This window comes from Hemitrygon akajei, chromosome 24 (genome assembly GCF_048418815.1).
Source record: "Hemitrygon akajei chromosome 24, sHemAka1.3, whole genome shotgun sequence".
In the NCBI taxonomy this organism is placed as follows: Eukaryota; Metazoa; Chordata; class Chondrichthyes; order Myliobatiformes; family Dasyatidae; genus Hemitrygon; species Hemitrygon akajei.
In genome coordinates, this window is record NC_133147.1 from 25743226 (window position 1) to 25758730 (window position 15505).

Below are 15505 nucleotides of genomic sequence, written 5' to 3' on the forward strand. Positions count from 1 at the left end.
GTATCAAGCATCCGAGCAGCATATATGTGCCAAACACGTTTGCAGAGGACTGTGCGTTAAATTATTGCAGGAAAGAGTTGCCTGTTTGTGCGTTGCTTATATCAACTACTCTCTGGGTCTATGCTTAGCTTGTGTAGAGGCTCTGAGACTTTTCCCCAGTTTGGAATTGTCGAACTAGAGTATTAGATCTGAGTTTTAAAGGAGGTGTCTTTATGAAGAAAAGCCTGCTGACATTTAATAACCTTCTCAATATGCATGTCCAAACTGGAATCATGCAAAAGGCCCCATGATCGTTGTGAAATTGCATTTTGTGCGCTGTTTTATTATTCTGCGATCGAAAACACTTGTGTGAGATATTTTATTGGTGTCGAACAGGAACCGATAGATCAGGAATACAAGATTTCTTTAGACGGTGGCAAGTTTGAGCCAACCACACAAAATGCAGAAACACAGTAGGTCAAGAAGCCTCTATGGAAGGGAATAAATTTTTGACATAACAGGCCGAGGCCTTTCATCGGGACTGGGAAAAAAAGGGCGAAGACTCCAGAATAATAAGGCGGGGCAGGGAAAGGAGAGAAACTCGAAAGTGATCCGTCAACTCAGGTGAGGGTGAAGGTGAGTGAATGGGGGAGGGCGATGAAATAAGAAGCTGAGAGGCGACAGGTACAAAGTTAGAAGGCAGCGAAAGAAGGAATCTGATAGGAGAAGGGAGTACACCATGGGAAAATGTCAAGGAGAAAGGGCACCAGAGGGAAGTGATAGGAATTTGAGGAAACGAGAAGTGTTAAGAGCAGATTATATAGAGAAATGGGGGAAGAGAAGGGGAGGGAAAGAGGTTATCGGAAGTTCGAGAAATCCTTGTATACACCTTCAGGCTGGAAGCTATCCATGCAGAATATGAGGCAATCGTTCTCCATCTTCAGAATGGGCACATCGTGGCAGTAGAGGGGGTCATTAATCGAAATTTTGGAAAGGGAATGGGGACAGGGCTTAAAATCTTTGGCCAGCGGGAAATCCTGTTTGTACCAGATTGAGTGAAGGGCATCCCACTCTACGTCGGAGCCTTGGATACAGCAGATGACCCTGACAGACTCACCGGTGAAGTGTTAAAAACAACTGGAAGGACGGTTTCTGGACTTGAATGGTGATAAGGGAGGATGTGAATGGGCAGGTGTGGCATTTCGTTCTCTCGTAGAAATAACTGCTCGAAGGGAGATCGGAGGGGAGTGACAAATGGACAAGTAAATCACGGAGGGAGCAAACTCTGCGGAAAGTGGAGAGAGGGAATAGTGGGAGGACATTGATGCCTAATTTTTAAACAATATGTAAAAACAGACTCTTCAGTCATTATTTTCGCTAAATAATGACGGACTAAATTGCAATTAAAATTCCGCATAAAGTATGGAGTAAATTTATATTTTGTTCAAACGGAGGGGTTTGCACATTTGATGCATATTTTTTTTCTTTTCTCAGGAACCTGCGACTTTTGAGACTTAGCCATAGAATATCAAATGTTCCGAATACATTTTATCAGCACCTTCAACTCTTTCCGGAATTTGTTTTGAGTCACTGCGTAGATAAACGTGTTTGTGCAGCAACTCAACATCTGAAGCATGTTGGCAATTTCCCTTAGGATGAATCTGGGATCGTTGTAGCCATTAATTGTATAACCAACTTGAAATCGTTGAACGAAGAAGTGGATAACATACGGAATCCAGAGAAGGATGAAACATCCCGAGATTGCAAATAACAAGAGAATGGACTTTCTACGGTTTTCGATCTCCGCGTCGATCTGCTTCTCTCCCGTGGCGCAACTACGGAGTCTCTTACGGGCCCGACTGGCTACTAGAATGTGTCTGACAGTCAGAGCGTTGAACGAGAGAATAAGCAGGAACGGGAGCAAAGGAGTCAGAATGCGATCGGTCCAATCAAATATTGTCCAGAGGATAAAAGAATAACGAACGTCCTTCTGTTTGCAATACCAGGGTACGTTGTCAATGACGTACATTGGTTCGTGCAAAAAGTACCAGGGAATGTTAATCACGCAGCCCAAAGTGCAGACGATAGAGACGACAATTCCAGCGGTTCGGTGGGTGCAATAATTTGCTTTGAGTTTCTGCCAGCAGATGGCGACATATCGGTCAAAGGTGAACGTCACCGTTAACCAAACCGAACTGTCCGTGGCGGCGTTAATTAACGCAATGCTTAAACTGCACACGGGTGTGATGGATAGGAAACTACCGGGAAAGTAAATAGCGGGAATGCGGTTTAATATCACGGCGGTGATAATTACCAGAAGATCCGTCGCCGCCATGGACATGAGGTACCTGCTGATACATCTGGACAGACCGCAGTTTCCTCGGGACAGGATCACAATGGCCACTATATTAACTGTGGGGAAAAGAATTGGAGATTGATGAAAGAACATACCCACAGTGGAAGTGGGTTGATTAATTAATGCACGGCTATTAAATATATACTCCGAGTCCACTTTATTAAGTACAACTGCACAAGTACACGCCTGAGCAGCTAATCCCGTGCAAACAACTCAATGCATTAAAACATGTAGACATGGCAAGTGGCGGTGTTTACAACATGAGGACAAGGGAACCCTCGGATACTGGTAGAGATTATCGCATTTTAAAAAATGGGCATCGCTAGTCAGGAGGTTCAACTCTTGATCAGACCAAATATCAGAATAGGGAAGCCACGCCATCTGAAGGATCATGATAGTGGAGTAATTGTTGGTGCCACGCGGGGTGGTTTGAGTATCTCAGAAACTGACGTTCTTCAAGAATTTTCACACACAATAGCCTCCAGAAGAACAAAAATTATATCCAGTGGGCATCAGATCTGCAGACGAAACTCCTTGGTACTGAAAGGGTACAGGTGAGAATGGATGGACCGGCTCAAGCTGACAGGACGGCGACAGAAACTCAAATAACCATTGGTTAAACCCGAAATCTAAGACGAATGTAAATTTTCTATTCCTACTTAATATAGATAATATGATCTCCAGATATAACACACTTCAGAAAATGTCAGTAATAGTCCTAAATAAGGCGAAATCAGCGCGTAAAGAGTTGAAAATTAGATCAAACATTAATACAGTGGTAAAGACCTGCGGCGTGTTGTCAACATTTAAATTGCTCTATTATTTGCCAAATAGCTGCTGCATGTTTAGTGTGTCAAGATAAATGCCTAAAGCTAATGCAGTCATATTACCCTCTATACATTGTTACGCCGTTCCTATCGATCTTGTCATGACGAACATAATGGTATGAATTCATATGACTTGATGTATAACTCATGTCTATAGATTATAAACAGCTCGGTCTAAAAGTCAGCAATATATAAAGATATATATATATATATATATATATATATATATATATATATATATATATATAGTTAGCGTACGTTTATAGCTCTATTTCGTAGATACAGTACTCTGCAAAAAAATTTAGGCACCCTAGACTATGTGCCGAAGACTTTTTCACGGTACTGTATATGTAATGAATATTATATGTACTCATTTAAAACATATAATGTACGAAAGCACTGAGTGGCCACTTTATTAGGTATAGCTGTAGACTTGCTCTTTGATACAAATATCTGCTCAGCCAATCACGTGGCAGTGATTCAATTCATAAAGGTCACAAGAGCTTGAAGCGTAAGACTCAAAATGTTAAAATAGTAAGAAATGTTTTACCTGGAACCGCGATCACTGCAAGAGCCGTGTAGTAAATTGCGTACACCAGGCCTCTAGGAGGGGCGTGCATTTTCCGTGACCAGTTCCGCGCATCAATCGCTCTATTGTCGATTTCGGAAGGAGTCCTGAATATACTTGACGCTCAACCGCGGAAGTCAGTTAAATAGCTCATGCTGTTTACAATTCAATCATGGGGAATGACATTAATTTAAAATACAGTCAGGGAACAAACATAATGACTGACGTCACAATTACCATTGTTAACAGCTAACGAACGAATAGATTTGGTAACAACCCCGTTGAAATGACCTCGTGAATTCGAAAATCCCTGCTGTTCTTCTCGCGTTACTATGAGGCTGTGTTGGGTGGGGGAAGGAGAGGTGGATGGGGGAACGTGGTGTATGCATACTTAATTCTTAATCTGCAATATTCAAAAATTGCTATTCACTTCCCGACCTTGTCATGCCGAAGACACCAATATGATGTGTAATATGAATTGATTATACAAACGATATTTGTATATTAAATATATATTATATATGTTATGTGTGTATATATACACATATATGTAAATATATAGTATACATACAGACAGTGGCGGCTTTATTAGGTACACCTACAGACCTACTCGCTATTACAAATACCCGATAAGCCAAGCATGTGACATATGACCAGATGTCAGAGAAACAGAATTAGGCCATTCAGCCCATTTAAATTGTTCTGCCTTTCAATCGTGACTGATTTATCATCGCTCACCACCCCGTTCTCCTGACTTCCTCTCGAAACCGTTCACGCCCATGGAAGTCAGGAACATATCACTCCACTTAAAATGCACCTTGTGACTTGTTCTCCACAGCCGTCTGAGGCAATTAATTCCACAGAGATATTCTCTGCATCTCTGCCCAAAATGGACAAAATGCAATTCTCATGTTGTGCCCGCTGGTCCTGGACTCCACAACTGTGGGTAATATCCTCTCCATTTCAACTCAATGTAGGCCTTTCAATATTCGATAGGTTTCAGTCAGATCATTCTCCGGCACCATTCTTCAAACTTCCAGAGGATATAGGCCCAGAGCCATCAGGCTCTATTCATACTTCAATCGTTTATTGCCACAGACCGCTGTGGAACCAAGTCATTAAAGCAGAGGTTGATCGGTTTTTGATCAATTAGTGTGTCAAAGATTATGGGCAGAAGGCAGCAGAATGGAGTTGGGATAACAAATCGGCTATGAATGGATGGCGACAGACGATGGGCTGAATAGCCTCGGGATCCGCATCTTTATGTTCTTATGACGTTCAGCCATTCGGCAGAAACGGGGGAGGCAAAAATCTGCCTGCACACAGACTAAATTAATGCCGACTTCAGAAATCTGAGGCACATGTGTAAGGGCACAGGGACAACTCAGTGCCAGTTTAATAATGCCGAATCAGCAGTTGGTGCAGTCAATAAGAGTTAATGAACTCAAACATATCAGGGGAGATACACAACGGGTGAATGTTAACGCTGTCTTGAATTTGGTCAGGTGTAAAAATGGCGCATATTCAGAGGCGTATGACACACGTGTAAGTAAACGGGGAAACCTCAGGTACACCACCCAGGCAAAGTGCAAAGTTCACAGTTGCTTTATATTCAAAGTACCTACAGACAACCTGGAGATTCATTTACATGCGAAAGTCCAAATTAAATGCAATGAAAAACAATTTTACCAAGGCAAAACTGCACAGTAACAAGGACTGAAAAAGAACCATCGTGCAAATACTAAATAGATAAGCAAATACGTAGGTAAAAGAATTAAAGAAATAAGTAATTAGATAGATAGATAGATAGATAGATAGATAGGATTCAGCATGTTCCTGGCATGATAGCCATAATTGTAAACCACGTATTTTTGTACCAGAATGAAGACTCATTCAAATTCGATTGCAACATTCAAATCAAAGTTAAAAGTAGATATTGTTATTAGCGCATTTATACGTCAGCCTGGGATTCAGTTTCCTGCTGCCATGTTCAGCAAAGCTATAGAGTAGTAACTATAACAAGATCAATGGAAATCATCCAGTGTGTAGATGACAACAAACTCAAAACACAAATACAACGAGAGCAGGAAATAACAAGATAAAGAATCCTTTAAAATACTTCCTCCTCTTCCGAATTGCTTTCAAAAATTCCAGCCATTCCTACTCTGACATCATCCGTTGTTTTCTTATCAATTCTGGCCAACTGCTCCTGCATGGCTATGAAATTCCCTTTACTTCTGTAATATTGATACATCTTTCTTTAGCTTCTCCCTTGCAGATTTCAAAGTGAATTCGTTCATTTACCTTGAGCAGTCTAATCAATTCAGGTTAATTGCACAACGCCCAACTCAGAATACCTGATCCCCTAATAGCCTGAATCACGACCTGCTCTGGAAAGCTATCTCGTGGGCATTGAAGAAATTTTCCCTTCGGAAAATAGCACCAAATTGATTTTCTCAACCTGTATCTATATTGACGTCCCCCACGACTATTATGTCATCGCCCTTTTGCCATTTATTTACTAGCTCCTCTTGTAATTTGTAGACAGCATTATTACTCCTTTTTGGGGTCTGTATGCAATTCAGATCAGGGTGTTTTCAACCTTGCATTTCCTTGGCTATATTCACAGAGGCTCTACTTCTTCTGGCCCTATGTCACCTCGTCCTAATGATTTGATTTCATTTTTAATAACAGAGCAACCCCGTCCCCTCTGCCTTCCCGCCTGTCCATTCGGTACAATGTGTATCCTTGGGCATTAAGCTCCCAGTATCTTCCCTTAAGCCATTATTCAGTGATGCCTACAACATCATGCATGTGCTAAAGTACTGTGTTCAGCGCTCATCCAGCTTATTGTTTATACACCGTATAATCAAATATAACACCTTTAGTCCTCTATTCGCCTGTTTCGATTTTGTCCGCCTTTCCATTGCAACTCATCATGTTGAATGCAACTTTGTCCTGTCATCAGCCTCACCTGATTATACATTGCCTCTGTATGTAACCGAGCTACCTCATCGTCAGTATGACCACTCTGGTTCCCACCCTCCTGCCAAATTAGTTTAACCCCACCCGAACAGCTCTTGCCAACCTACCCGAAAGGATAAGTTACTCTCTCTGGTTCAGGGTTGAATCTTTCTGCGCCTATATTCTTTCTTCCATAATGCATGAACGTGTACTTCACCGAACTATTATGTCGTCATTACTGCTTTCACATTCATTCATTCATTCATTCATTCATTAGAAGTCCAGTTGCGTGACAGTGCTGGAAGTACGTTAAAGTTCAATATAAATTTATTATCAAAATACATATATGTCATCATATAAAACATGTATTCATTGTCTTGGAGCGAGGATTCAAGAAAAATACAAAGGAACATTACAGAATCAAGCGAACCCATCCCCCACAACAAGAGAGACAAACAGCCAATGTGCAAAGGCAACAAACTGTGCAAATACGAAAAGGAAAATAAGGTAATAATATTAAATAAATAAGAGATAAATATCGAGAATATGAGATGAGGATTCCGAGACAATGTCTGTAGGTTCTGGGAACAATTCAGTGGTGGGTTGGGTGAAGTTGAGTGACGCCAATATCCCACTGATCGTCCACACTGCCAGTAATCCGTCAGTAACCTTGTCGGATCGACATAATGAAATGAATTACTTCACAACTTTACTGGATTGAGCTCCATGAGCAACATCTCCGCCCAGCTCAGCATTATGTCTAGATGTGATTAAAGTGCCCAAAACGTCAGTCCCCCTTGGATAAAGGAGTAGCAGCAAGGGAAAAAGTGTTAATACCGCAGCTGGCTTCAAATTTTTAAGTATTACTCTGATTCTCTGCATTACATCCTGGTCTGATTATTTTGCTGCGCCGGCCCGTCTATACCAAACCACTGTGTATCACTCGCAGGGCTAGACAAACATTTGGATCATTGTCTCTGTTTGCAAAGGGCGAGTTTGTCATTAGAATTATGGTCTTCCTTTGGGATATGGCAGCATCTTCGGAGACATACCCTCCGAGGTCGAACATATCGGTAAATTGACTCCAAATTGCCGAGTTAGACAAATGGAAAGTCCAACCCACACACACACACACACACACACACACACACACACACACACACACACACACACACACACACACACACACACACGGTGGATTGGATAGTGGACTACTTGACAGATAGGCCTCAGTATGTGCGGTTGGGAGACTGTAGGTCTGACACGGTGGTCAGCAGCACAGGGGCGCCGCAGGGAACCGTACTCTCTCCGGTCCTGTTCACCCTGTACACATCAGACTTCCAATATAACTCGGAGTCCTGCCATGTGCAGAAGTTCGCTGATGACACGGCCATAGTGGGGTGTGTCAGGAATGGACAGGAGGAGGAGTATAGGAAACTGATACAGGACTTTGTGATATGGTGCAACTCAAACTACCTGCGTCTCAATATCACCAAGACCAAGGAGATGGTGGTGGACTTTAGGAGATCTAGGCCTCATATGGAGCCAGTGATCATTAATGGAGAATGTGTGGAGCAGGTTAAGACCTACAAGTATCTGGGAGTACAGTTAGACGAGAAGCTAGACTGGACTGCCAACACAGATGCCTTGTGCAGGAAGGCACAGAGTCGACTGTACTTCCTAAGAAGGTTGGCGTCATTCAATGTCTGTAGTGAGATGCTGAAGATGTTCTATAGGTCAGTTGTGGAGAGCGCCCTCTTCTTTGTGGTGGCGTGTTGGGGAGGAAGCATTAAGAAGAGGGACGCCTCACGTCTTAATAAGCTGGTAAGGAAGGCGGGCTCTGTCGTGGGCAAAGTACTGGAGAGTTTAACATCGGTAGCTGAGCGAAGGGCGCTGAGTAGGCTACGGTCAATTATGGATAACTCTGAACATCCTCTACATAGCACCATCCAGAGACAGAGAAGCAGTTTCAGCGACAGGTTACTATCGATGCAATGCTCTTCAGACAGGATGAAGAGGTCAATACTCCCCAATGCCATTAGGCTTTACAATTCTACCGCCAGGACTTAAGAACTTTTTAAAAGCTATTATTAATGCATTTTGAGATAGTGATTTAGATGCATATCGTATTCTTTACTGAGTTAAGTATTGTATGTAATTAGTTTTGCTACAACAAGTGTATGGGACATTGGAAAAAAGTTGAATTTCCCCATGGGGATGAATAAAATATCTATCTATCTATCTATCACACACACACACACACACACACACACACACACACACACACACACACACACACACACACACACACACACACACACACACACACACACACACACACACACACACACACACACACACACACACACCAGAATGGCTTTCAGCATTACTTTATCCGACACCAGAATCTTCGGGAACAGTACAGGATAGGAACAGTTCCTTCGGCCAGCAATGTTGAGCCGAGCTAAATAAATTTATAATGAAAAGGCCAACTGATTTAAGTCCTATATCCCTACTCAATATCCACATCCCTCTTGTTTTCTCACATTCATATGCCTATCTAAATGTCTCATCAAAGTCACTAATGTATCTGCCTGTACGGACACCCCAGTTGGCGTACTGCAGGTATCCACCACTCTCTATGTTTGAACTTACCCTCTCTTGCCTTAAAGTACTTCTCTTTGGTATTAGACCTTTCAACTTCTGGAAAAAAAATTGTCTGTCTGCTCTATCTACTCTTCTCATAATCTTATAAACTTTTATCAGATCTTCCCTCACCCACTGTCACTCCAGAAGAAGACAACATAAGTTTGACCAACTTCTCGTTACAGCACATGCGCTTTAATACAGACAACATCCTTGTAAGCGGTTTCAGCACCCTCTCCAATGCCAGGAGATATTTCCGGTAATGGGGTGACCAGGAGCGTACGCAACACTCCAGATGCAGCGGCACTTGTGCTTTATACAGTTGCAACATACCTTCGTGAACTCAATGTTTCCAGTAATAAATTGGAATTTAGAAGATTGAGGGAAGTTGGGGAAGTCCAGAACGAGGGGTCACAATTTAAGGATAAAGTGGAAGCCTTTTAGGACCGAGATGAGGGAAAAACTTCTTCACACAGAGAGTGGTGAATCTGTGGAATTTTCTGCCACAGGAAACAGTTGAGGCCGGTTCATTGGCTATATTTAAGAGGAGGTTAGATATGGCCCTTGTGGCTAAAGGGATCGGGGGTATGAAGAGAAAGCAGGTACAGGGTTCTGAGTTGGATGATCAGCCATAATCATACTAAATGGCGGTGCAGGCTCGAAATTTATGTTTATGCCGGCTCTATGTTTCTATGTTTCTATTAATAAAGACAGCAGTTCATATGCCCTCTCAACCACTCTGTCATGTCGTGTCGCTACTTTCAAGGACTATAAACATGGCCCCAAGATTCTTCTCATCCACAACACTGCTAAGGGCTTTGCTCAGCAGATAGACTGTTACGCAACAATATAGTATACGTATATGTTGTCTGTAATCACTTCAGAATCTGATTCCTCTCTACTTGGGATACTTATGGTTACAGCTATATTTTGGCTTTCTCCTGGATTCTTGCTTGTAAGTTTTCTTGTAAAGACGATTTTCTTGCAAGTTTTGAATGCTGCAATTTAGTTTTCCATTTAAAATATGTGGTGATTTTGCTCCCAGTAGCAGTTTGAGCGAATGAACGAATGACAAACAAATCAGTCAACCATTCTGTTAATCTCGACAGACAAATAGGTTCTGCAAATTGATTAGTGCACTTGGCGTCGAGGTTAGCTGAAACGTTAGAATCACAAGCTCTTACAGTCAGAAAATAAATCCCACAGATCATTCTCACTGCCTCTCTCCTCCCCTCTGTCTTCCTGTGCAACTTTTGCTATCTCTCTCTCTCTCTCTCTCTCTCTCTCTCTCTCTCTCTCTCTCTCTCTCTCTCTCTCTCTCTCTCTCTCTCTCTCTCTCTCTCTCTCTCGCATTGTGCCCTCTGTATTTCAGCATTTCAGCGCAATATGTACTGCATTCTGTGTGAATTGTCATGGTGTTCGGCTGTTCCTCAGCCAGGAACGTTGCATACAGCAGTCAGAGAGACTGAGAAAAAGTGCTGACGGACTAAAAAGCGGAGGCAGTCTGATTTCTGGCAGTGTGAGCGAATCGCGAATGTCACTGGAACAGAGTTGGTGGTGGGTTTGGAATGTGCCTGCGTGTGTCTGAGTGAAATATATCAGGGTTTCACTGTAGAGGGAGTGAGGGAATGAGGATCTTGGAGATGAGAAGGTGGACTGAAAGGGGCAGTAGAATAAAACTTAGAGGAGTTGGAGGGGAGAGAGTGTGGAGAAGAGCTGACGATAGAAGGGTGTGTGTGGGGTTAATAAATACATTAAAGAGTCGGGTCCCGTGAGTTGTGGAGAGAAGACCCTGCGGGGATGTTCAGTAATACCCGAACAAGGCAAAAGGAGGATTAGGTAGAGAAGGGTATATATGGCATAATTACCTTCAATCGAAGACCATACGACCATACGATTTTGGAGCAGATTTCGGTTATTCGTCCTATTGTGTCTGCTCCGTCATTTCATCAGCTGATTTATTTTCCCTCTCAACTCCATTCTTGTGCCTTCTCTCCATAACCCTTTACGTCCTTAAATAGCAATGAATGTCCGCTTCAAATACTCAATGACTCGGGCTCCACAAATCTATGGGAATAAATTCCACAGATTCATAACAATCTGGCTAATGAAATTCCTCCACCTTTAATAGACTGTCCTGTTCTGAGGCCGGACCTTGTGCACTCCATCCGGCGCTATCAATATTGGATAGGGTTCAAAGGAATTGCCATTCATTCTTCCAAACTCCAGTGTTACGTGACTACGGCTTCCTTTACTGTGGGTGTCACTTTAAAACGCCTGGACGAGGTGGCACTATGACGTTAGTATAACTGCTGGGACTTTCGGAAAGGAGAGAGAGAGAAAGAGATTGGGAGGTTTGTACAGCAAGCTGCTGGCAGAGGCTTGCTGTAACAATAGGTAAAGTCTGATACTTTCCAATGCCCAAAGGATTTGCTTGATTAACGGCACACAGTGCACATTGGATGTGTGACTGCCACTTTGTATGATCCATACGTGGATTTTGTTGGGGTATCCTGGGGCGACCACTTTTGTTAACCTTTACATAGTTTCGGGTATGTCCTGTGGTAACCACTTGTGCTAGAGTATGTTTCCTGACTGTCACCTTGGATGTTTCTACGTGGATTTCGGTACGACTCGAAGGATCAGATCTTCGGCGACTGTTACTTCGTTTTCCCAGCGTGGAACTTGTGGAATTCTTAGTGATCGCCCCCTCTCTACATTTTAAAGTGGATTTACCAGTTCCTCCCCTCTCTTATTCCGTGGATCACGGGACCTTTCTAGTTTGTCATCTTAAGGCTTTAAGAACTGTTCCTAAGCTTGACATTTTGGAACCACACACGCATAACACTGTCAACTTCTGTTTATTTCTTTTAATTTTCTATATTTTAGAGTAGATACTGATAAATATAATGATTTTCACGTTAGAACCTGACTCAATTTGTGATCTATTGCTGCTGGTACCTAACATAAATAGGGACCTCGTCCGGGATTTGAAAGTTATTGCAGCTTATTGATTGATTGATCATCGTTTTGATTGGTTACTTACCTTTTGCTTGACTTGTGTGTGGAAATCATCTGTAACAGATATTGATGAATTTCTGGCATTACCAACCTCTGAGGCATTAGAGGAAGCCAGAAGACAAGAGTTGTTTGTCATTGCTAAAAAGCAGAGTTTTATTACGATGAAACCGGCGATGAGGAAGGCAGAGAGTCAAAGTAGAATAGCTGAATATCTACGTATGTGTTTAAAGAGGAGGTGTTAGAAACGTTTCCTGAAGATAAACCGGAGGACAATCAGTATAGGATGGAACAATTCTAGTTAGAGAAACTTAAATTAGAGAACAAAGAAAAACAAAGGGGGATTCAAGCTGCTGAAAGAGAAAAACATGACAGTTTGAGTCTGAGGAAAAAGAAAAACAAAGGGTGCTAGAAACGGGAGAAAGAGAAAAGGAAAGGCCGATTGTGATAGAGAAGTTAATGCTCAAGAATCAAATTTCTGGCTCTAGGGATAAGTTTGTTGTCAGTCGGGAGGTTAAACTGGTCCCTCCATTTGATGAGGCCAAAGTTGATAAATACTTTCAGAATTTTCAAAAAGTTGCTCAGAGCCTACGGTGGCCAAAAGATTGTTGACTTCTCATGTTACAGAGTGTAATTAAGTGTAAGGTTCATCAGGCTTATTCTCTCTTATCGGTTAATAAGCAGCTGATTATGAGACAGTAAAACAGGCTGTGCTTAAAGCTTATGAACTATTTCCAGATGCCTGTATTCAATGCTTTGAAGCACCTGTAAACCCATAGGGTTCTGCACATTCTGAAGAAGCTCTGTCCGGGGCTGAGATGTATGACCTGGTCAGGACAGAATTCGCTCCTTTTATGCCAGAGGGATTTGTTTCACTGAATGAAGGGTCATCCCCGGAACCAGTGAAAATTCTTCGAGATACTGGGGCTTCTCAGTCACTCTTGTTAGACAATGTTCTACAGTTTAGTGATGAGACTGCCGCCACTGGTGAGCTAAATCTTATTCAAGCAATTGGGCGGGACGTTGTTACTGTACCTCTGCACAAGGTATTTTTGAAGTCAGAATTAGTTTCGGGACCTGTTAAGATAAGACTACGCCCCAGTTTACCGGAGAAGGGTGTTTCATTTTGTTTGAGAATGACCTAGCAGTTGGCAAAATTGTTCCTGCAGTGCAGCTGACAACAAACCAATCACAGATAACCCAAAGATGGATTCTAATGTTTATCCCTCCTGCGCCGTAACTCGAGCTATAGCAAAGAAGCTTGCCAATGCAGATGGTCCTGTGCAGCATGGTTCTGCTGCCTATGATGACCCAAATCGGGACGAAGGTTTTGATGACATGTCAGCGACTTTACTTACTTCAGTATTGGAACAGGATCCTGAGCTGCCAACCACGGCTGACAAGCCCCATCGGCCCGAGGGGACGTCTTATGGCGTCAGAAATTCATCTTTGCTTCTTCATCGGTCGGTTCCGCCGGGATTAGTGGCGAACATACACGTGAAAGCCAGGATGTGGACTTTGTTGTTGCAGGTTATGAGAGATCAATGCCATTGGGGGACTTTCGTATGTAGTGGAAGTTTACACCCACTACACTCACTTCCGGCCATTACAATCTTAAAGTGCCATTCCATGCGTCACAGTTCTGCTGGATTCAGGAACTAGAACCTTGATGGCATAATACCCACTGTAAGGCATATACCAGTCCATGGGTCGCAACTGCAAAGGCAAGGAGTGATTTAGCCCTTCTTCCACTAACCACATGTGTGAGGAGATGTATCAGGAGCAAAGAGCCACCCACGATCCCGCCGAAACCATGCACGACTCTTTGTTTCACAAAGTGAAATCCGTGGACAGAGACAAGATGCTTGAACGGAGTCGTGTACGAATATTAAAATTCCTAGATACAGTGGAGAATATGTTTCCCGTTCTAAGTGAGTCTAGGACAAGTAGGCATAGCTTCAGAATAGCAGAACAGAGAGGAGAATTTCTTTGGTGAGAGAGTGGCGAATGTGTGCAATTTGTTGCCAGACTGTTGTGGAGGCCAAGTTATTGGGTATATTTGATGCAGAGATTGATTCGTCTGGGAGCTAAATGTTACTGGGAGAATTCAGGAGAATAAGGCTGAGAGGGATAATAAATCAGCCTTGTTCGATTTGTTGAGCAGATCCAATATGCCGAATAGACTATTTCTGATCCTATGTTTTCTGCACTTATAAGTTCAGGATTCCCTAATCGACGAAACAGAATCGCTGACGATTCATCTTCTATGTATCAACCGTCAGAATTTCAGGCTGACTGTGGTTGGTTGAAACTTTCACTCCCAAACCCGGGTTAGGAATGCAGGCTGGCTTTATCTCCGCCCTTAATAAATTGGACAGAGAATGGAATGAGAATTCCGAGCAGATTTTTTGCCGCCGATCCTGTTACCGAGGTCCGTTGGAATCAGCAGAACCTTTACTGATTGACATCCCTACCTCCTGCACTCAGGAGTTACGAGATAGGGATAGGATCTGGGAACCTGCTGATCTCCCTTTCCTGTAACGCAGTAGATCATTGGGCAGGGATGAGATCCCGGTTGTCTTAGATGCTGTTCCCCTGGTCCCTGACTCAGATCTGTCAAAGTGTCTGAAGGCTAGTTTCGTCTGCACCCACTACAACCCATTTTTCCTACCACCTTCCCACCACCCCCGTCCCTGCAATTCATCTGCTGCCCGTCCTACACTTCTGCCGAGGTGTTCCAACCTCACCATTCCCAACTTCCTTTGCTACCATCAGATTCACAAACTCGCTCTCTACTGCACATTAACAAATACAGTACTGTGAAAGAGTCTGAAGCACTCTATGTACATAAATGTGCCAAAGACTTTTGCACAATATTGCACACAAAAGTATTGCAAGCAACAGTGGCCTGCTTCTACGCTCGTTATATTAACTTCTCTTTGAGTCCATGCTTAGGTTCGGTAGAAAATGGGGACCCTTTCCCCAGGCTGGAAGCATCAAGCTAAAACATGAAATCTCTGAGGACGACAGTTTGCGGTTTCAGAAGATTATCACTAGGATGCTGCTCGAATTAGAGGGCTTAAACCTTCTTACTGCCCGTTACGACGCTGCGGAGCGTCGGAGGCTGAGCAGAGATCTGATCGAAAG

At 42.9% G+C, this 15505-nt stretch overlaps 1 protein-coding gene across 1 annotated transcript; it reads right to left on the reverse strand.

Moving 5' to 3' along the window:
- Positions 1-1507: 1507 nt before the first annotated feature.
- Positions 1508-3782, reverse strand: LOC140715674 (probable G-protein coupled receptor 139). The gene is made up of 2 exons (XM_073028039.1): positions 3713-3782; positions 1508-2391 (listed from the first exon to the last, which is right to left on the reverse strand). The coding sequence occupies exons 1-2, from the start codon at positions 3780-3782 to the stop codon at positions 1508-1510; spliced, it is 954 nt and encodes a 317-aa protein (XP_072884140.1).
- Between the last annotated feature and the right edge of the window lie 11723 nt (positions 3783-15505).